This window comes from Archocentrus centrarchus, chromosome 22 (genome assembly GCF_007364275.1).
Source record: "Archocentrus centrarchus isolate MPI-CPG fArcCen1 chromosome 22, fArcCen1, whole genome shotgun sequence".
NCBI lineage: Eukaryota > Metazoa > Chordata > Actinopteri > Cichliformes > Cichlidae > Archocentrus > Archocentrus centrarchus.
The window spans coordinates 18,188,980-18,210,555 of NC_044367.1; the positions used below are offsets into that span (position 1 = coordinate 18,188,980).

The window sequence follows — 21,576 nt, forward strand, 5'->3', positions numbered from 1 at the left end:
TTAGGCTTTTTCCATCATTATTTGTTGCCTATTAGCATCTCTTTATATTGTTTTACATCATTGTGCAGCTTTGGGATTTTTTTTTACGTTTTTCTTTTTGTGGTTATTTCACACCTATTTGGTTATAGTTTTTTTGTAGTCCTCTTTTCCTGCTTCACACCTCATTTTATTGCCTTTGCACTTACGTTGCAAACCATCCTATTGTAGTCATATTACATCTAATAGTCATAACAGAAATTGCCAAAAGTCACTTCAGACGGTAGTTCATTCATGAGTCACATTAACTGAGACTCAAATATTTTAGGACCAACTTTAATTATAATTTACATGAATTTTATTCAATACCAGAAATTGTTCTGTGACAAAAAGACATAATGGAGTACAGTACGGCGTCCTCGGGATTTGTCAACTTGTTACATCAAGCATCTGCTAAAAGCACATTTTCAATGTTTCCAGTGATTGTCTAAACTTTCTGATAAACGAGGTACGAGCCAATCTCATCTGTTACTCCAATCAGGCTAAAACAAAACACTCATTTCCAAATACTGCTTAACCCAAGTCTGAGCATCTCAGGGTCATCAATACATTACATGATTTTTGAGTTCATAATTGCACAGTTCAGGAAACCAATGACAAGTTGGTAAACACGAAAACAATTTGGAGGAAAAAACAACCTTTGAAATGCTCTTCTATCATGTTAGTTACAAGTATAAAACAATGGTGTACATACTAAAAGCTGTTCAAAATACAGGACATTACATAATATACAAAACATGTCAAAACAAATCCTCCAGTTTAACATATTCAAACAACTGCATACAGTATTTATGTTGGACTGATACCAACTTAAAAACAATAAGGCATCCATTAGAAAAGTCAGAGACAAACAGGGAAACACCACTGAGAAAAGGGTGGTTAAGACAGTAAGCTAAAAAGGCATTGTTCCTGCAGTAACAAATGTTGAGATCCAGAGTCAATAGGAGAAACAGCACAGATGTTTTCATGGCATAGATGTATGAATTGCATAAATGTGTGGTTTGCTGCCTGCAACACCCCCCAGCTGCCACCAGAGGGCCAAAACTGGACATTTTAGCTTTCAATTTAAAATAATTACAAATTTTATGCTCAAAAACAGACTACAAACAAAAAATATATAACAAAGATCTGACTTTTTATTGGAATGGTTAGATTTTCACTGAGGTACAGTACACTGGCCTTGCTTTTCTGCTGCATAAAGACTGCATTGTCCCATCCTCTGCCACAGTACAGCACAGTTTAGTACACTATAATTTATACATGTGTAACTACAGCAGAAATAACCACAGAAACCAGCTGCAAAGGCCACATGGCAGGATCACTGGAGAGAATGTTAAACAAGACCAGTGTCATGAAACACCTAAAAAATTACAGTTGTTTCTGCTCAAACTTTAAACTCCTGGCATTTCTTTCCAGCTTAATTAAAACGTGTCACTTTGCTGACAGAGCACTCACACATAAACCAATCAATGTAAAGACGGTGAATTAATTAAGTATAAAAGTCATCTGTTCTGTATCTTTAGACTCTTATTAGAAGTAGCAAGATAAGATTCTTTATGAATATGGCCCTTGGTGTCTAAATTAACAATGGTAATGCCGTGATAATGCATTGCTTATGCACAGGCTACCAGTTTCAACATAAAAACACACAAACACAAAACACATGGTGAAAATATTATGGCTATATGCAACTTTGGAACAAGGCACAAAGGTAAGATAAATATCAGTGTGGAAACACCGGGAAGAGTGGAGCAGCATTTTATGCCCTTTAGAAAAAACATTAACACTAACAGGCTGTGAATAGTCGCCTTTGGACCAGCAGGAGATGCTGGCTGGTTTGGCTTTCACTGGCGTTCACTCTTGGAGTCTTTACAGACCAGGATTTAGCGGTTGCTCTTGATGGCTTCCTTGGCCGCCAGGATGAGCGGGGTCAGGCTGGATAGAGGCTTCGCCAGCTTCAGGAATGGATGCTAAATGGGCATATAAAGAAGCGGACACATGAAGTATTAGGAGTTAAGAGCTGAACTGCATTTTCTAGGATCAACCTCAGGCAACAGTGCACATAATTTACTAACATGTACAAGAGAAACCTAACTGTATTGCATTAAACATTCTCCAGCTTCAACATTCACAGACATCACATTGAATTTGGCAGTATGCGTGTATAAGCCTGTTTTACCTGCAGCAGTTGTCTGCCTGATCCGCGTTTCTCCACATCCATCTCCAGACAGAGGTTAAGGAAGGATTTGAAGACAGGAGACAGTTTCTCTGGGTTCTGCAGCTCAGGAGTCCCATTGGTGGCAATTAAATACAACGCCTAAAACCAGAATAATAGAAATGGTAAGAAAAGCTGGGCCAAATATTATTTAAGCACAAGAGTCTAAACACAAAATTAATTTCTTCACAGCACTAATATTTGTAGATATATGGATTGCATTGGGGCTTTCAAAACACTAGATTTTACTTTCACAAATGTAGTAAAAAAAAAAAAAAAAAAAAAAAATCCAATTCATCCATATCATTGTTTATTATATGTTGCCTTTTATGGAAAATTAATGAAACTCAAACTATACGTGCATAAACATGGCAATATAGTCCATAACTGTACAAAAGTGAACATAAAGAACAATTACAGAGCGGTTTAATTAAAAAAATAAAAAAATCAATAAAATCAATATTTCATTCATACACATCATATCATGACTACATGGTTATCATATTGACAGAAGTCAGACTGAAGCCACGCAGTCATTACAGCCATACTATGAGCTCTGCAATGTTTGTAACATTTGACAAAACCGGAAACAATAAAATGTGGTGTTAAAAAGGTGTAATGTTTCCCATGTTCATCATCATCGTTTAGCAGGGTTTTTTTTTTTTACCATAAATTAAAGTACTGTGCAAACTGAATGTTGCTGCTAGAGGAAATAAAGAGAATCAAAGACATTTTAACATAAACCACAAATGACAACCTCAAGGTGGCGCTATAGGAAAAGTTAGTAATTCCTCAATTAGGAATTATTTAAAAAAAAAAATAGTTCCAGTCCATCCAGCAGATGTGATATTTCTCAGATTGAGTAAATTATCCAACATGCTGGTAGAGAAGAAAAGAACAAAAAGATGATCACAAATGTCATCAGGGTTGAATGTCAAAGCAATGAGATTATATTGTAATTGCTGAGATATTTCAGCCCGGATCAAAGCAGTTGACAGACTGGTATGGATGGAAATGTGCACATTCAGCCATGTGCACATTTCCATCCACAGAGCTGTGACACATGCTTGCCAAAAACGCCAAATGTTTATTCCTTCCATCATCTTAAATGTGAGTATTTTCTCATTTTTTCTGCATTATTTAATACTGAATAAAGCATATTTGGGTTTTGCTTTGTCATCATCCTGGGCTTTAGAAACCAGAGATTTCCATTTTTCATGATTTTCTCTCATTTTCCAGATAAATTATTAACAAAAACAAAAATTTCTCTTGTTGCACCCTTAGTGTAGGTGACTGTACAGTACACACAAACATAAGATCACATCATTGCTCATTCCAGCGCACACTCACCCTGAGAGGGTTTTCATTCAGATATGGAGGCTCTCCCTCCACCATCTCTATGGCCATAATCCCCAGAGACCAAATGTCCACTTTGGGTCCGTAGGCTTTCCTGGTCACCACCTCTGGAGCCATCCAGTAAGGAGTACCCACCATGGTGCTGCGTTTGCTCTGCTCTGGAGTGATCTGAGCACAGAAACCGAAGTCAGCTGCAAAGAGAGGAAAAAAAAATGGTTTAGATTAGAAAAACAAGCAGTGTATTCCTCAGTTGAATTATGAGTCAGTGGATGTGTGCGTGTGCATAATGCATATGCCCCTGCTCACTAAGTTTAACTGATCCGTCCATCCCCAGAAGCACATTGTCACTCTTGATGTCTCTGTGGATGACCTGGTTGGCATGAAGAAACTCTAGAGCCTGAAGGACCTGAATGCATGGAGGTAGGAAGATTAGAATGTCACAAAATTAATGCAATGAGGACGCACAAATTATAGATATTTAAAATAAAATAAAAAAAATTTAAAAAAAGATATAAGGTAATAATCTTAGATAACTCTTAACTGACACAGGTCCAATGACGTTTTTTATCCACAGGTTTCTGTAAGAGCGTACGTAGGCTGCCATGACAGACTGCTATTTCCGCTGTACGGTTTTATACTTCCGGTTACCCAAAGTCAGAGCCAGAATTAATGACAAAATTGGGTTACTTTGTGCTGTGACAGGCGGCTTTATTAGATGGAACATGAGCTTGGGTTCAACTTGTGCTGTTGTCGGTTGTCACTACATCAGTCTGTACATTTTTTCAAAATTATTTTATTCTGTAAATTTGTTCTTTTTCCCCAAAATTATACTACCCAGTTGCACATCCTATTACTGTATTTTTTCCTTATGTTTTAATTTTTCCTTTAATGTACAGCCTCTTATTTTTTTACGTAGTTTTATTTATGGTGTGACACTACAGCATACAGCCTACACAAAGCTTTAACAATGCGTGGCTTCCACATGAAAACACGTCGCAGTTAGCAAGATGACAGCTGCGTGTCTCCCCGATCACAGCCTTCGGCCAGTCCAGTGTTTGTTTCAGTGATCTGAACACTCTGATATCCAGATAAGTGATATACCTTCCACAGAATAGCTGTCGCATCACTACATGATTTCCCTAATCAGGTGATACAGGAACAGCTGACTGTCTCCACCACTCCACTTTCCCTTAGCATGACCCATGCTAGCTGCTTAGCTTGGCCAATTGTCTGGCACGGCTCTACAGCTGCTTTAAGGAAAATAACGTTGCCTTGTTACTTTATTGATTTTATTGCTTTAAAAGGTAATCTGGTGCTCTTATAATTACGTGATTCCTCGCCATCAACACCTTCGGAAAAAACAAGGTAATTGATAAGGTCGATGTAGCTGACTTTGGGCCATAATTTTATCTCATCTACCCAAACAGTGAGAAGTGACGGGTGAGGCACTGTTACTGAATTGTCCTCTCTGCTTTTTAAAACATCCTTGCAATGTATCCACCTCTGATGTGGAACCATTTACACCATGTAAAAGAAACTGCAATGTCAAAATGTTTAAATGAATGGCAAGTGTGTAAGCCCGCAACCATAAACAACAGCGCAAACGGAAGTAAAACACCGGCTTCCGCTATGAATTAGGGGTAATGGTGCGAAGTCAGGAATACTGTGGATTGCTTTCATTAGTTCAGTTCTCTGAGAAAAATCCTACCTCTCTGCAGACGGCAGCAATCTGAGCTTCATCCATGCATGTCTCTGTTACAACATCAGTTAGCGACCCGCCAGCCAGGTATTCCATTACCACGAAAAGCTCTTCTCCAACAAGGAAGCTATAAATACACACACACACACACACACACACACACACACACACACACACACACACACACACACACACACACACACACACACACACACACACACACACACACACAGTGTATTTAAAGAGCAGTTCACTTGCAGTTGGTTTTGTGAAGTGTTTCTTGGATGTTTTTCTGTGCAGTATCTCCTAGCGTTACCTATCTAGGAAGTTGACAATGTTGGGGTTCTTCAGCTCCTTCATGACCAGGATCTCATTGATAATTAGCTCCTTCTTTGGCTGCTTCTGCAAGTTGATCTGTTTGATGGCAACCTGCAGAGCACAACATCCTGTAAATCTGCTTCCAAACAAACACTTGCAAATCTATATGAGCAGTTACAAGGTATAACTCATTAGTTTGCAAAGCTGCTTGTTCATACTATAAGAATACTTCCTGAATTTGTACTGTCAAAACTGGAAGTTGCAAAATAGCTTCGTCAGCATTAACTGCAATAGGAAACTGCACAGTCTTTTGATAAGCACTGAATGCTGGGATTTGAGGTCTTGGTACAAACCTTTTACAGTCATTTGTACTACCACTGGTCCACAGAAACAAATTTAATTTGTGATGACTCAGTTATATCAAGTGTCTCATTTAGCAATGTGACAGCAAACATGCCCGGGACAGCATCAGGACTCTAAGCAGTATAAACCAATATCTGCATGTGCATCTGTGGGCAAGGACAAGATTTGTGATATGAGAAGCTTTCTGGTTTCCATCTGTAGTCTGAGGTCTATGGAGAAACTACATGATTTGAGCTTTAGTTGCAACTTTTTACACCAGAAGCAGATTCAGCAGATTGCCTGAATCCTGAAATTGGTTGCATCATTGCGTTAAAAATTAGTGCATTTCATAATGCAATCATCGACATACCACATGTGGTCATCCTGCTAAGGCGTACCTAAGGCATGCTGTGAAAAATGCATATTTTCACCATCATCTCCTTGGAAAAATACCTGCTGGGTCATGGGAGGCCACACAGCAACATGTGGCAGATTTTCATTTTCTGCAGTTCTATTGGTTAGCGGTTTTTTGACTTGTCAAAATCACTTATACTAAGAGAGTATATGGTGCCAGTGTTTTTTCCTCACCTCAAATAACTAAATGAAGTAAAAAGAACCCCAGAATAAGTTTCATAATATAATAAAACAAATAAACAATAAATAAAATAATAACAACAAAAGGCATGGAAAGAATCACTATAATAGTTAAACTAGAGATAGATTTTTTTCTAGATCCTTCAACACCATCACTTGTGTTCCTTTGTTTTTTGTTTGTTTATTTGTTTTTCACAATTCAGCCCAATCTCATCATGGAAATTGAGCTAATGGTGAATTTTTGTAGTGGTTCAGACACTTACCTCTTGCCCTGTGGCAACATCTATGGCTGTGTAAACTGTGCCAGAAGCGCTGGAAGTGAAAAAGAGAAGAAACTAAAATTTAAAAAAAAAAATTTTCACACACTCTTTTGACATTTACTGCACATAATTTATCGTACTAAACTTTTCCTTTTCAACCAGCAGCTTGCTACACATGTTCTCACAAATGTGTCTTCACAGTGGCCTGAATTCAGACTCACCCCTGGCCGATCTTTTCATAGCGAGTGTATTTCTTCTTAGGATCTCCGATGCTGACAATCGTTCCTGAGAGTAATGGGAAATTTTTTTTTAGCTCCACCAGAGTTAAAAATACATGTCTGTCTGTGATGCATGATTTCCAGAGAGTTGGTGTTTTGCATACTTAGTTTCTCCATGATTTCCTCGTCAGTCATCTTGCCTCCCTTATTCTTCCGTCTGTCAGCTGCCTTAGAGCTGGGATCATCTGGAGCTGGGATTGGGTCAATCACCGACTTCGTGTACACCTGACACAACATGGGAAAGAAAAAAATCCCATAAATACTGAATAAATACTAAACTTTGACTGAGCCTGCCCCTCCTATTTTTAACAGCTTGTAATTTTAACTATCAAATTCTTACAATCATACAGTAAATAAAATAAGTACATTTAGATAGTTACTGTCTAATTTTGGTTGTGAAACAAAACATCAAACTCACTGATTTTGTGTGTTCTGGCCGCGGTGCCACAATTGGTGGTGGTGTATCATCATCGTCATCGTCATCATCCTTGCCTGATGGGGAGGTTGCAGTCCCCTGCTTGCCTGGCTGCAATAGTAAACATATAAAGATAAATTGAGCTTTAGTCATAAATTACTGATTACAACAAAAGCAAACGTGGGAAAAAATGAACAGAGTTACTCACCGATTGTGAGCCTTTATCTGAAAGAAAAAAAATAAATAATACAATGTTCAAGAAAAGAAAATAGAGTCTGCACCAAACAAGACTTATATATCTGCTGAGAAAACTGACCTGCGCCAGAAAAACTGAGGTATTTCTGTTTTCCACTGGTGGAGTCGTAGAACTTGAGAACGTCAAGGACGGCCTGAGGATTTTGTTTCTGTTCCGATTTACTGATGTTGGAAGTTTGAAGGAGACGGGCCCACTGCTCCGGCATGCCCTGGACAAACAAACACACAGATGCCCATTTAATAAAACACATACATTAATCTATTCATAAATCAAAATGGAAGAACAATAATAAAGGGGAACAAAGATGAAACACAGGTCACACTCTTGAGTGGTCTGTGAAGAGTTTGTGCAGCCCGATAGCCACTTTCTTCAGCCAGCAGTTCCTTTGTTCACCTTTAGTTCCTTGTTTTTATGTCAAATAATCTCTTTATTGAAAATAAAATAAAACAACAAAACTTTCATCTGTTTTCTGACTTCCAGTTAAAGCATATACAGTAGTACATTTGCTCACTGCACATAGAGAAGGGCATGAAATATTACATGCCTGACCAACAAATCTTACAGCAGCACAACAGGAAATTCCTGGGACTTTCCATGGCTCGTCACAGTGGAATCACTGGATCAACTTCTCTGGGAGCTCAGCTCCAGCTCTAGTTACACATGAGTGCACCAACCACGAAAAAAAAAAAAAAAAAACTAGAAAATTTCTCAGTGACGCTCTCTGTGCAGGGGTCTTTAAGTCACAAATGCATGGTGCAGCTTTTACTTCTTGGACAGCTGCAATGATCCCTATTGTGGCACAGCAAGCACTGCAGCTGAAACTCTGATGAGTTATCTTATTTACAGCAAGTATTTCCTAAGTGGAGATTTACATGTCACATAGCTGCTCTAAACAAACCAGATCTTACAGAGATTAGCAGGGGTAAATTTTGCATACCACACTGATCCACCGGACAAAGGCTGATAGTGATGATGACAGCTAAGATATATCAAGGGCTGCACCAATCTGATATTTGGTTCAGTTATTGGTGAGATTGTGATTCAAAGAGCTGACTGGTGGCAACAATGTGAATCTATGGTCGATCCATTCAATTCAACTCAGCAGGAGGTCTTATTGCCAGTGGGAGAGCATGGAGGAAGTTTACCGCAAAGCATCTTTTATTTGCATGACTGCAAATGTTTTTAATTGAGCTGCAAATGGCTGTGAAGTCAGTGAACCAAACTGGAAAACTCTAACCAGATGATGCTTTCTCTCTCTCACTGACTTTATGTTGGTGTAGCACTTGTTTGGAAGTAATGCCAACTCCATTAACGCCATTTCACTTAATCCATCTCATTTTTAGCTCCACACGCACCATGTGAGTGCATGTGTGTTAGGAGCAGCAAAGGGAGGTGCACTCAGACAGGAAAGGAGAAAACAATTGTAAATAACAGCAGGATGAAGACTGCTTACACTGCGACACAGGTCCTAAACAAATAGACTACAGTTTATTAATTTAACACTGCAGATAACTAAAGCCAAGGTATCAATTGGATCAGTGCATAGCTTAAAATGTAATTTCCTTCCTCAATATTTAGTGAAGTAATGCATGCCCATTATACAGGATAAGTGAACTTGTAACACTGCTCAATATTAAGGTACTTACAGTGAATTCTCCAGTAACAGCATCAAAACCCACATGGATGGTGTGCTCAAAGTCTGAGGGTGAGGAGATCTCAGGTCTGTCCTTATCCCGGTCCTTCTTCCTCCCTCCTGCAGGCAAATGTCAAGGATATTCATCCAGTGCCACTCATCTGGTCTTTTATTGTTACTGTACAGTATGTTAAATGGCTGTGTCCACTCATGTGTGCATGTGCTTCACATGTCTCACCTTTCTCAGAGGCAAACATGGAGATGATCTTGTTTCTGGGCTTCTTCTCCTCTGGTGCAGACGGAAGTGGCCGAGAGTTGTGATTGGTTGATTGGGCGTCTTTGACTCCTCCTCCTTGGCTGCTCATCCTGACAGGGGGGGCGGGGGGCTTATCCTCACACACTCCGCTGTCACACATCTACACTCACCTCGACCTGCAAATTTAAGAGACATTCGGATAAGAGCCACAAATTTAACAGACATCCGAGAAGTGTACTGCATGCTAAACCTGCAGTTCTCTTCTTCCTGTTTTTTCACGTTTCGCAATACTTCTCAGAGCATCACATTAGTCCAAACTGCTACCGAGAAATGTCTGCTACATCGAATAAAGTTTAGCCTACACTAGACATATAAAAGAAATAGCCTAAACGACAAATTAGAAAAGAAAAAAACTCACACAAGCAAAGCTAATCCATCCATGCTACAGCATGAGAATCGGCTCTGACGGTTGGAGCAAAGGGAACCAGCAGAACGTGAACAGGAAGCAGTGCTGAATGGGCAAAGTGACGTGCTGAGTCTCTTTCAGTTACAAATGAATGAGGAAGGAAAGCAGGCAGAGAGAGAGAGATGCAGAGAATGAGAGTCAGCAAATGAGTGTGATGGCGAACAGTAAAACAAGTGTAGTAAAGGGAAGAAGACCAGCCCCACAAAAGGATGAGAAAAATACCTGAGCAGGGTAGTATGAAACCCCAAAAACATTGTGCAGACTGAAGTTAAGAAGTTTATTTTGAATTTCCTTATTTTCAAGTCAAAAAAAGAAACACTGGTTTTACATCATGAAATATATTCTCAATTATTGCTTTAAAGCCATACATCACATTAATCTCTTAGAATACCTAAATATATTCTGTGATTAGTTTTTGTTTCCATGGTTTTAGTCAATAACTGGATGTTTTTTGTTTTTTTTTAATGAACACAAATTAACTCACTTGTGCGCCTGAATATAACATTTACCACTTTACATTATCATCAGTGCAACCATGACTGACACTGACCAAGGCTGCGCTATTGGAATTCTGACTGGAGAAAGATACTGAGATGAGGTGTTCTAAACTCCCGTATAACTGCCATTCTTTCTGAATGAGGGACATATCCAGACATTTACTGGCCAGCATTTAGTCCTGATATGTCTCCTATTAAGCACGCCTGAGACACGCAAGGTTGATATGTTCATTAGGAGCACCCACAGCCAACAGCCACTGCACAGCTGCAGGCTGCATTCATCCAGGAATGGAGAGAAATAACTTAAAAACAGATCCAGACACTTGATTCACAGATGGGTGTTTGCTAGCATTACATCCAGAAGAGATCATACTTCTTATTAAACATCTTGTATATACATATAATATAGTGTTGGTATATAAAATCTATTGAAAACACAAACTTGTGTTTATTTTTAGACCAGTTTATACACATATACACCGATCAAGCATAGCTGGCTTGGTGAAGTGGATAACACTGATTATCTCTTCATCATAGCACCTGTTAGTGGTGGGATATATTAGGGAGCAAGTGAACAGTTTGCCCTCAAAGTTGATGTGTTAGTAGCAGGAAAAATAGGCAAGCATAAGGATTCAAGTGAGTTTGACAAGGTCAAACTGAGATGCTGGGTCAGTCAGAGCATCTTCTAAACTGCAGCTCTTGTGGGATGTTTCTGGTCTGCAGTGGTCAGTATCTATCAAAAGGTCGAAGGAAGGAACAGTGGTGAACCAGCGACAGGGTCATGGGCAGCAAAGTCTCACTGATGCACATGGGGACTGGTACAACAAACGAGCTAATGAAGCTCAAACTGCTGAAAAAGTTAATCCTGATTCAAACAGAAAGGCATCAGAATACACAGTGCATCACAGTTTGTTGTGTATGGGACTGCATAGCCCAGAAAGCAATGAGGATGGCCATGCTGACCCATCACCCACCAAAAGCACCAACAATGGGCATGTGAGCATCATAACTGGACCACAGAGCAAGGAAGAAGGTGGCGTGGTCTGATAAATCATGTTTTCTTTTACATCACGTGAATGGCTAGGCACATATGTGACCTATGGAACAACTGGCACCGGGATGCACCATGTGAGACAGTGTGATGCTCTGGGCAATGTTCTGCTAGGAAACCTGCCATCCAAGTAGATGTTACTTTGACATGTACCACCTACCTAAGCAGTGTCGCAGACCATGTACACCCTTTTATGGAAACGGTATTCCCTGGTGGCTGCGGCCTCTTTAAGCAGAATAATGCACCCTTTCACAAAGCAGAAATGGTTCAGGAATGGTTTGAGTAGCACAACAACGAGCTTCAGGTGTTGACTTGGCCTCCAAAGTTCCCAGATCTCAAACCAATAGAGCATCTGTGGAATGTGCTGGACAAACAAGTGCGATCCGTGGAGCCCCCACCTCACAACTTAAAAGGACTTAAAGGATCTCTTGCTAACGTCTTGGTGCCAAACACCACACACCTTTAGGGCTCTAGTAGACTCCGTGCCTCGACAGGTCAGGGCTGTTTTGACAGCAAAAGTGGGTCCAACACAATATGAGGCAGATAGTCATAATTTTATGCTTGATCAGTGTATACTGTTGAATATATAGTGTAGTGCTGAATGCTGAAATTAAACAATACAAAGATTCATATATTTAGGTCAGTGCCTGTACAAATGCTCCCTATGATGCAAAAGCTCAAGATTCAGACTACTCTAAGAGACCACTCTACTCTAATGATAGCAAATATACATATACGGTCATCTCAGACATATAGCATACTGCACCAAGGATTAGTATATAATCTTACTGTAACGATTGTAGCGTACATATGTATTTAAAGTATATTGCCAAACATATTCACTTGTCTACCATTCTTAATACATAAAGTTTAATATGATGTCGGCCCACCATTTGCAGCTATAACAGCTTCAACTCTTCTGTGAAGGCTTTCCACAAGGTTTAGAAGTGTGTTTATGGGAATTTTTGACCATTCTTCCAGAAGCGCGTTTGTGAGGTCAGACACTTTACAGCACTGCAGCTGACACACTGCATTGCACTTGGTGATGTAAGGCTAGGACACAGCTGCTTGGCCATGAAAACCCATTCCATGAAGCTCTCTACACGCTGTTCTAGAGCTAATCACATGAAATTTGGAGGTCTGTAGCGATTGACTATGCAGAAAGTTGATGACCTCTGCACACTATGTGCCTCAGCATCCACTGACCTACTCTATGATTTTAAGTCGCCTACCATTTCGTCGTTGAGTTGCTGTCATTTCCAATTCCTACGCAATCCAAGGCACAGTAGTGGCCAGTGAGAAAAATGCTTGGCTGATAAGTCAAAAAGTTAATAAACACTGGCTGCAACATTAAAAATGATTCTTGGTCATCAGTGAATAGTATTAACAACCTAAAATTGTCATATAGAATGAGAAATTTATCATAGGACCAAACGTCTTCAGAAAAAAAGTACTTCAGCACAAAGTAAAAATTTTAAACCATTATTTTGGTTTTAATTTGATTACCTCTTCATCCTCCTCCCCTAGGTAAGTAAGCTTGGGTTTACCCTAATATGGTGAAAACTGAGATTGCAGACAGACAGTCAGGCACGCGCACACACAGAAACCCTGAACCTCAAAAGCACCTCTTAGTCTTGCAGAGCAAGAAGTTCGATCCGCTCTGAGCTGCTTCTTGCATTCTTGATGACATCACAGACAGGAAGCAGGAAGCAAACAGAGGTTTCCTCACTTACTGTGTCTGACCGCAGATGACACAGCTCGTACTAAAAGAGTATAACAAACGTGGCTCAGGTAGGTATGCCTATGACCTCTTCTTTACACAGAAACCCTCCCCTTGCCGTAAAAGCTCTGTAGACTTGACTCAGTTGTGATATAAAATCAAAATACAGAAACTAAATCAAGTATCACTGAATATATTTGAATATAGGTCCAGATTCTTAACACAATAACCAGTACATGCAATATTAAGCCTTTCTGTGTATAAAATCTTTTTACACAAGCAGATTAGTGCTGTGTAATAACCAGGCCCTCAGGCCACAGCAAGAAAACACATTAGCATTTAACCGTGCCAAGGCCACTACTTCCCTGTGTGTGTCTGAATCATCATACTGTGGGTCTGAGGCCTTCTCCTCCTCAGACTGACTCACTGGATGGTCATGTGTTACCTGTAGCAGGTTTTCACACTTTAGGTCAAGCTTTCTAATGCAGTAAGAGTAATACTGTTAAAAATACACAAACCAACGAGCAAGTCCACCCACACAACATGAGGCGCCTCCCTTGTGCTCTTTATGTCCCCAAATCCCTTTAAGCTGGAAGTACTCACCTGTTTTGTGCCTCTTCTGCACCTTAGAGAAGACCAGGTACTCCCAGTCGATCTGTGCACCCCTTTCTCTGGTGCTCATTTATCTGCTTAGCTCTCACCTTTTTCTTTACACTCTCTCTCTACCTTTACACCCTCACAGGGCAGGTCTGAGCAGGCTACCTCATTCCTGAGTGATCTTGGAGGGGACAAGTGTATTCTTGCCCAAGTGGGATAAAGCTAGACTCCATCCAGCTGTAATATACAATTCCACAGAAACTTTGAGTGTGTGTGTGTGTGTGTGTGTGTGTGTGTGTGTGTGTGTGTGTGTGTGTGTGTGTGTGTGTGTGTGTGTGTTGGAATGACTTTTGGGAGCAGGCTGTTCAGGCTGAGACACGTTGTCTCTGTGTAGGAATTCCATGGCCTGCAGGGCTGAACGAAGAGTTGGGTGTGTTCCCTTGTTCATCACATACACACCAGCCTTGTGCATGCCTCACACATATTCCCTGCCCTAATACACACACTCCTCTTGCCAACAGAAACTCAATAGCAAGCATTTGACCGTGTTTCACGTAGCTTTGGGATAAAATTGCAGAGAATAGCGGCAAAGATTTTAGGGAAGCAGGAAGGTGCACACATGAGCCGTGCATGCTGCCGGCTAGTGTTTGTCTAACTACCCACACCCGAGTACTACCAGCACAATTAATGGATTATTTCACTCAGTTCCAAACATAAACTTGCAATCATCCATTAGTCATCAAAATGAAAAGCTCAGCATTTTTGGAAACAAGCTTGCTCACGTTCTTGATGAGAATTAGTTGATAGGTCAATACAATAAATATGTAGGTACAGCTAGCAGCCCATTTGTGTAACTTAGCCTGAAAAATAGCGAAAACCAATGTGGAAAAATGTTAATTATGTACTGCAGAGACTATTTCTTGACAGAATAAAGACTCCACCTGTTTCTTTCCATCTTAGTGTTGAACAACTAACTTTCTGTAACCTGTGCACTGGCCAGAGACAGGCTTTAGAAATGTGACTGCCTGAATGCTTTCTTTATTTTGTATCATTATAATATGATGACATTAAAAAAATAAAATAAATAAGAGCTGTGGTTCTCAACTTCTCAAAGGAGACTACACAATAAATCTAGACAGAAAACTCAGAGGAGTCACAACATAATCAACAGAAGAGAACATAACAGGGTGAAAGTAAAATACTGAAATAGCAATATCATACTTGCGGTACAATAATCAATACCCTGGTGAGAGAGACAGCTACTCTAAACCCAGCAATATGACTTACTAGAGTTACTACTTATTGCTCCTCATGGTGGAGCTCATCAAATGAATGAGAAAGATGAAAAAGTCAAAAGAAGCTGTAGTAAAGAAAAAGAAACTCACAAGGGGGAAAATGCTGGTGGAAAGCAAACCAGCGTGCTAATAACCTGAATAGATACATTAATTAAATGGAATTGTCCTTTGGCTGCTCATCTGCCTCCATCTCACCCAGTTTCTGCCATCTGTATGTCCTCCTTCACTACATCCATGAACCTCCTGTGTGGTTTTACAGTTTTCTTCCTACCTGGCAGCTCCATATTCAACATTCTTTGTTCAATATATCTACTATCCTCTTCTGCACATGTCAAAACCATCTCAGCCTTGCCTCTCTTTTTCTCCAAACTGCTCAACCAGATCTGCCCCTCTGATGTACTATATTTTCTAATCTTATCCTTCCTGGTCACGCCCAATAAAAATCTTATCTTCAGCTCTGCCATCTTCAGTTCCACTTCCTGTCTTTCTGTCAGTGTTACTGACCATGTGTGATAGCAGGTCTCAGTGCCATCTTTTAAACCTTCCCTTTCACTCTTGCTGCTAACCCTCTGTCATAAATCACCCCTAATACTCATCTCCACCCACTCCACCCTGCCTGCACTCTCTTCTTCATCTCTCTTGTGCAGTGCTTCTCAATTATTTTCTGTTACGCCCCCCCCTAGCAAGAAGAAAACTATTCGCGCCCCCCACTCCCCACTGTGACTATCCATCTCTGCATAACATTTTATCCTTATTAACATTAAAGAAAAAAAGAAAGACATATGGTCAAACTTACAAAGAATAACTTTATTAAATCGTGTTTTAAGTCTGCAACAGAAAAGATTTTAAGTGCATCATTGCCTGAAATTAAAAATAAATAAATCCTTGTTTAAACTGTAAACATGTTTGACCAACTAGACACAGCAAACACACCGGTCTTTCCTCTTCTCCAACTGTAGTGACAGTGAAGCCAAGCGCTAAATACGCTTCGTCGTATTTCCTCGTCTTAGCTTTCGGGTGACTTTCTTTTGTCTCATTATCTTTGTCTCTCTCCGCTTTTCTTTTCATCCCTGTTAAAAACTTTTTCATGTTGGGGGTTGTTATGTTGAATAACAGAGGCTATAGGCAGAACGCAGTCGGAGCTTTCTGTTGACTCAACACTGCTAACCAAGGCAAACCTGTTGTCTTGTAAGTCGTAAAATGTTGCACTGTCGCAAACGTGACAGAAGTAACAATGACAGCGCCACTGCCGCCACTTTATACTAGTACGGCCCCCCAAAAAAAAGCCTGTTCCCCAGGGTCACACGCGCCCCCCCAGGTATCGCACCGCGCCCCCTTTGGGGGGCGCGCCCCACTATTTGAGAACCACTGCTCTTGTGCAATATCTTTTGATGGTTGACCCCAGGTATTTAAACTGACCGATCTTCACTACTTCCTACTCCTTGCATCTTCACTGTTACACCTGTTTCCCTCTCATTCACACTCACGTATTCTGTCTTCCTGTCTGACTTTCACTCCTCTTCTCTCCAAGGCATATCTCCACCTCTCCAAACTCTCTTCCACTTGATACTCTCACTACAGATTATAATACTGTCTACGAATAGCAGTCCAGGGAGACTCCTACCTGAGCACATCTGTCAACCTGTTCATCACCAAACAAACAGAAGGGGGTTCAGAGTCGATCTCTCATGTAATCCCCACCTTAAACCCTAATGCACACACCTCACCACTGTCTCGTTGTCATCATACATGTCCTGCACCACCCACATACTTCTCTGCCGCTCCTGACTTCCTCATGCAGTACCACAGTTCCTCTCTTGGCAACCTATCATATGCTTTCTCTAGACACAGTCCAACCCCTGACCTTCTCTATCCTTCTAAAATCAACACTCTTGAAGAAAACAAGAGTGAAGTTGAATAATAATTATAATACAAACCCACTAACACCAAAGCGCAGTAAATAAATATAAATGTATTCTGTTTTACAAGTTAATGGTGAATTAACTGGTAAATGATTTTGTATATCACAGAATCGTTGTATCATAATACCATAGTTATTGTGAGCCACATACTGTGACAGTATGGTGAGTTACTCTGTGAATCTCACTCCTAGCATTACCTGTGTTTAGTTATGTGGATGGCTTTAACCCTGTCAGCACAACTGAGTAGCTGCCATTTGTATTTTCCTCTTAAGTACCAACTGTATTACAAAATAGATAGAGCCTCCTATTCAGGGTCCAGAAACTTGTATGAAGCAGTAACTAATGATGTATACTGTCATGTGAAAAAGAAAGTTTCCACATGACTCTGTGCACATTTGTGAAAAACTAAGTACATCCTTATTGCTTGCACAGAAATTAAGAGGGCAAGTAGCAGACAGATGCTGCTAATCAAATGCACTTGATTAACTGATCGTCAGCAAGTGCGACCACCAGCAGAGGATTTGGCAGTTTGCTGGTCTCAAGCATTTAAGTGTGTGTTAACCCAATGCCACAATCTTCCCAAGAGCGGACATCCAGCAAATTCACCCCAAGGTCAGACTGCAGTTTCTCTGAGCATTGCACAAACAACCCAGGAGCTACTCAGACTCTACAGGCCTCAGTTCATGTGTTAAATATTAAAGTTCATGATAGTACAATTAGAAAAATACTGAACACTTATGGCTTGTTTGGTGAAGCTGCCGGGAGAAAGCCTCTTCTCTCTAAACATGGTAACACAGCTTAAATTTGCAAAGCCACATCTGAACAAACCACAAGATTTCTTGAACAATTCCCATTGAACAGATGAGACCAAAGTGGCGATGTCTGGCCATAATACACAAACACCTCTTACAAATTGTCAAGCACGGTGATGGAGGGGTGATGAATTTCTGCTTGTTATGCAGCTACAGGACCTGGGTACTTTACAGTCATGGTGTTGCAGTGGGCCCAATCAAAACCCAAACCTCAACCTGATTGAAATGCTGTGGCAGAACCTTAGGAGAGCTGTGTATAAATGAATGCCTGCATTCCTCAATGAACTGCAGAAACATTGTAAAGAGGAGTGGGTCAAAATTCATCTACATCAATGGAAGAGACTGATGAAAACAGAAAATTATTATTTGAAATTACTACTGCTAAAGGTGATTCTGCAAACTGCCAAAACACAGGGTGCACTTAGTTTTCACTGGACTGCATAGAGTCCTGTGAAAACTCTCTTTTTGACATGACTATCTATAATATATTCCACAGTTTTAGACAGCAGTCCAGGGCCTGATGATATTGAATTTGCAATTACGTGAAGCTAGAAAGACAAAAGAAAATCCTCACATTTGCGAAGCTGGAACCACCCGTTTACCTTTTACAGGTAAAAAAAAATTAAACAATTATTACAGTTAGTGGTTACCTTTCTGTGAATCAGCTAACTGACTTTCAGCTCTATTGATGTGGATATGCTGGCTTTTCAACCTTCTGTCACTGATCTGTTTATTTTTTTTAATTCAATCCCTCTTGCTCTGCATTCATGGTTGGCAAACATACTGTTTAACAACCAGCTAACCTCTAACTGCATGTTCAGCTTGCTCTTAGCTCATGAACTCTTAACTGTGCCTCCAAGCTTGTAACATGCCTGTGCCTATACCATTTCTATTCCTCATTTTCCACTGTCTCACTGCATCCGACTACTTTCTATTCTCTGTGGTTGGCTGCCATCAAGGGAAGCCCACTTCCTCATCCTGGATCTCCCTGAGCTACAGAGGGTCACAAGATCACACCAGCCAACCAGAAAGCAGCTAACGTGGCTGCCAAGATGTTTACAGGAAGTGGACAACAAGCCTTTTGTATTCAGCTTCTATAAAAGGAAATTCTGTGGAGTACTTCCTGGAAGGAGTAATGAATCTGAGCCACACACACTACTTCCACCTCCTTTTCATTCAGTGACATTAGCATACAGATCTACACAGTCAGGTGAGGAATCACACATTTAAACACACACACACACACACACACTCTTCCTCTTACATTCCCTTCCCTGACGGTAAGTCTGACAGTGAATGAAGCATAAACACACAGCTGCACGCCCACAATGAACACCTTATCCTGTTTTTCAAACAGCTGCCTCACTCCTGTGTCAACATTTTAATGGTGTAAAAATAATCAGCCTGGCAACCTGAAGGCCTCAGGCTTTGGATCACATACAGAACTAACCTCACAACTCAAAGTCACAGTGTTTTAGCTTCTTGGTGTAGTACAAAGGTCACAGTGTGGATGGGGAAATGACAGGCACAAATTTACAGATGTATAGCACTTTTTTGGCACGCCACAACCAGGTCATGCCCACATTGCTCCAGTTTTCCAGGATGAAAGTTGTTTTAGCCAATCAACAGTTGTTTGACCAAAATGGCTAAAACAGATTCTTTATAATGCCTCAGATTCATTTTCAGACGATCAGAATTAATAGTTTGTGCTGGATCTAATTGCTGTTTACAGTGCAATGACTACATGTCTGTTAGAAATCTACAAAATTCTTGGTTGTTCTTTCTAAATTTTAGTTAGAAACCACAGAAATCTCTCTAAAAGGCACAAACACACACTATTAGGTTTAACATGGACTTAATTTCGGTGTAACCACACATTTTAAATTCCTCCTCGGATTCCCAACGAATAACAGAGACATGACCAAATCTCATTGTTAAAGCCCTGCTTGCTGGACTGAGATGGCAAAGGTAATAAATTTAATTTAATTAAAAAAAACATTTTTTTTTTAAAAAAAGGCCATAAGAACAAAAAGTAACTAACTGTTTATAGCCACTGTAACCATACAGGCTCTGACTGCAACTTGTCAGGCTGTGTTTATTTAGAGTCCAGCTAAGTTAAAAAAAAAAAGAGATCACACAGTGAAGTGCAACTTCAACACCCCACTTAATCACAATTATTAAAACAGCTTCTGTTTGATAAACCTGTAGAGACTCATATTTGCAGAACAGATTCCAGTGGTTGTTGCTACAGATGCTTTATATAAAAACTGTCTCTGTAGACTAGCATTACTTAGGCTACTTATTATATTGCTGACAATATGACAGTGTGGCGAAGCCACAAGCCCAGTCCACATTGGGATCTTAATCTTTGCCTCCTGTGCTTTATTTTTATCTGCATAAGAGACAGGAAAAGTGAGTCCTCAGTAATTATGGAAGAAGATGCCAGCTGGTTCGGGTGCTTCCTTTGGTAGAAAATAAGGCAACCAAATCAAAATGTTTAAGACGAGTGTTGGACTGACTACTGAATGAAGAAGTCTTAACTTACCAGTTGCTGGCAACCGCAAAAATCAACCGCACTCCGGCCAGAACTACCGAAACTCCGCCCCGCGTGTTCTTATTTTCAAAGCCCAGATTTGACGCTGAGATTTCACGAGAATCCCCGCGGCTGTGAAAAATGATGTCGTCTTTTATCACACTGGAGATCACCCCCTTCTCACTCCCCCACTGATTTCAACTTGACTCCTCGCTCGGCCCGGGGCGGGGAGGAACCTGACAGGGAGGAAGCGAAACAAACTGAGGAATCGGAACCACGCGGCTTCCGTAGTTGTTGGACAAACTCGAAGGCGCGTAAACGTGTGACGCCAACACCGGAAACAACTTGTCTTTAATTTTCAAAATAATATCTAGAAGGGCCATTATGACAATATATTTTATTTTCATTGATAATAATTATAAAACATGACACAATGGCCAAAAACTGGAACGAGCAAATGTTTTGCAGTTGATTGAATTACAGTACTGTGTAAAAGTCTCGATCCACCCTTTCTTTATATTTTGCTTGGATAATGTAAAATCTCCATCAATTTATTTAAATGTGCAAACACATGTGCAAGCATACATGGAAACAGAGTACATCATTTTTCTTATTTGTACACTTTTAATTAACTTGACCACTTTAGTCTTCAACACAGCCTGAACTCTCTTGAAATTTCTCTAATTTCCAATTTTTAATTGGAGTAGTTCTCTAGGGTTCTTGAAGGACATTTCAAAACTCTTCTGTAGATGTTGGTTGTCATTTGTTCTGTAATCTGTCAAGATGATCCCACACTGCTTCAATAAAGTTGGAGTTCGGCCAATCCATGACTGATAGTGTTCCACTGAACTCTCTCTCTCTCTCTCTCTCTCTCTCTCTCTCTCCTATCCAGGTATGACTTTATTGCACTGACAGTGTGTTTGGGATCATTATCATACTGAAAAATGATGCTGAATTGGATAAGTGGAAGAAAATGAATGGATGGTACTTTTGTGTGATCATAAATCCATAAACACCATCATGAT

At 40.2% G+C, this 21,576-nt stretch overlaps 1 protein-coding gene across 3 annotated transcripts; it reads right to left on the reverse strand.

Annotated features, from left to right (window-relative positions):
* Positions 1–309: 309 nt before the first annotated feature.
* On the reverse strand, positions 310–20,822 carry LOC115772808 (serine/threonine-protein kinase PAK 2-like). 3 transcript variants are annotated; one of them, XM_030719197.1, is made up of 15 exons: positions 20,564–20,822; positions 9,641–9,834; positions 9,416–9,522; positions 7,830–7,977; positions 7,722–7,738; positions 7,517–7,624; positions 7,203–7,323; positions 7,042–7,105; positions 6,824–6,872; positions 5,623–5,735; positions 5,316–5,433; positions 3,914–4,013; positions 3,602–3,798; positions 2,216–2,353; positions 310–2,006 (listed from the first exon to the last, which is right to left on the reverse strand). In XM_030719197.1, the coding sequence occupies exons 2-15, from the start codon at positions 9,816–9,818 to the stop codon at positions 1,920–1,922; spliced, it is 1,545 nt and encodes a 514-aa protein (XP_030575057.1). In that variant the 5' UTR covers positions 9,819–9,834; positions 20,564–20,822; the 3' UTR covers positions 310–1,919. The 3 variants fall into 3 exon arrangements, with proteins under 3 accessions (XP_030575057.1, XP_030575056.1, XP_030575058.1); XM_030719196.1 differs by lacking the exon at positions 20,564–20,822 and adding an exon at positions 13,996–14,101; XM_030719198.1 differs by lacking the exon at positions 20,564–20,822 and adding an exon at positions 10,077–10,201.
* Between the last annotated feature and the right edge of the window lie 754 nt (positions 20,823–21,576).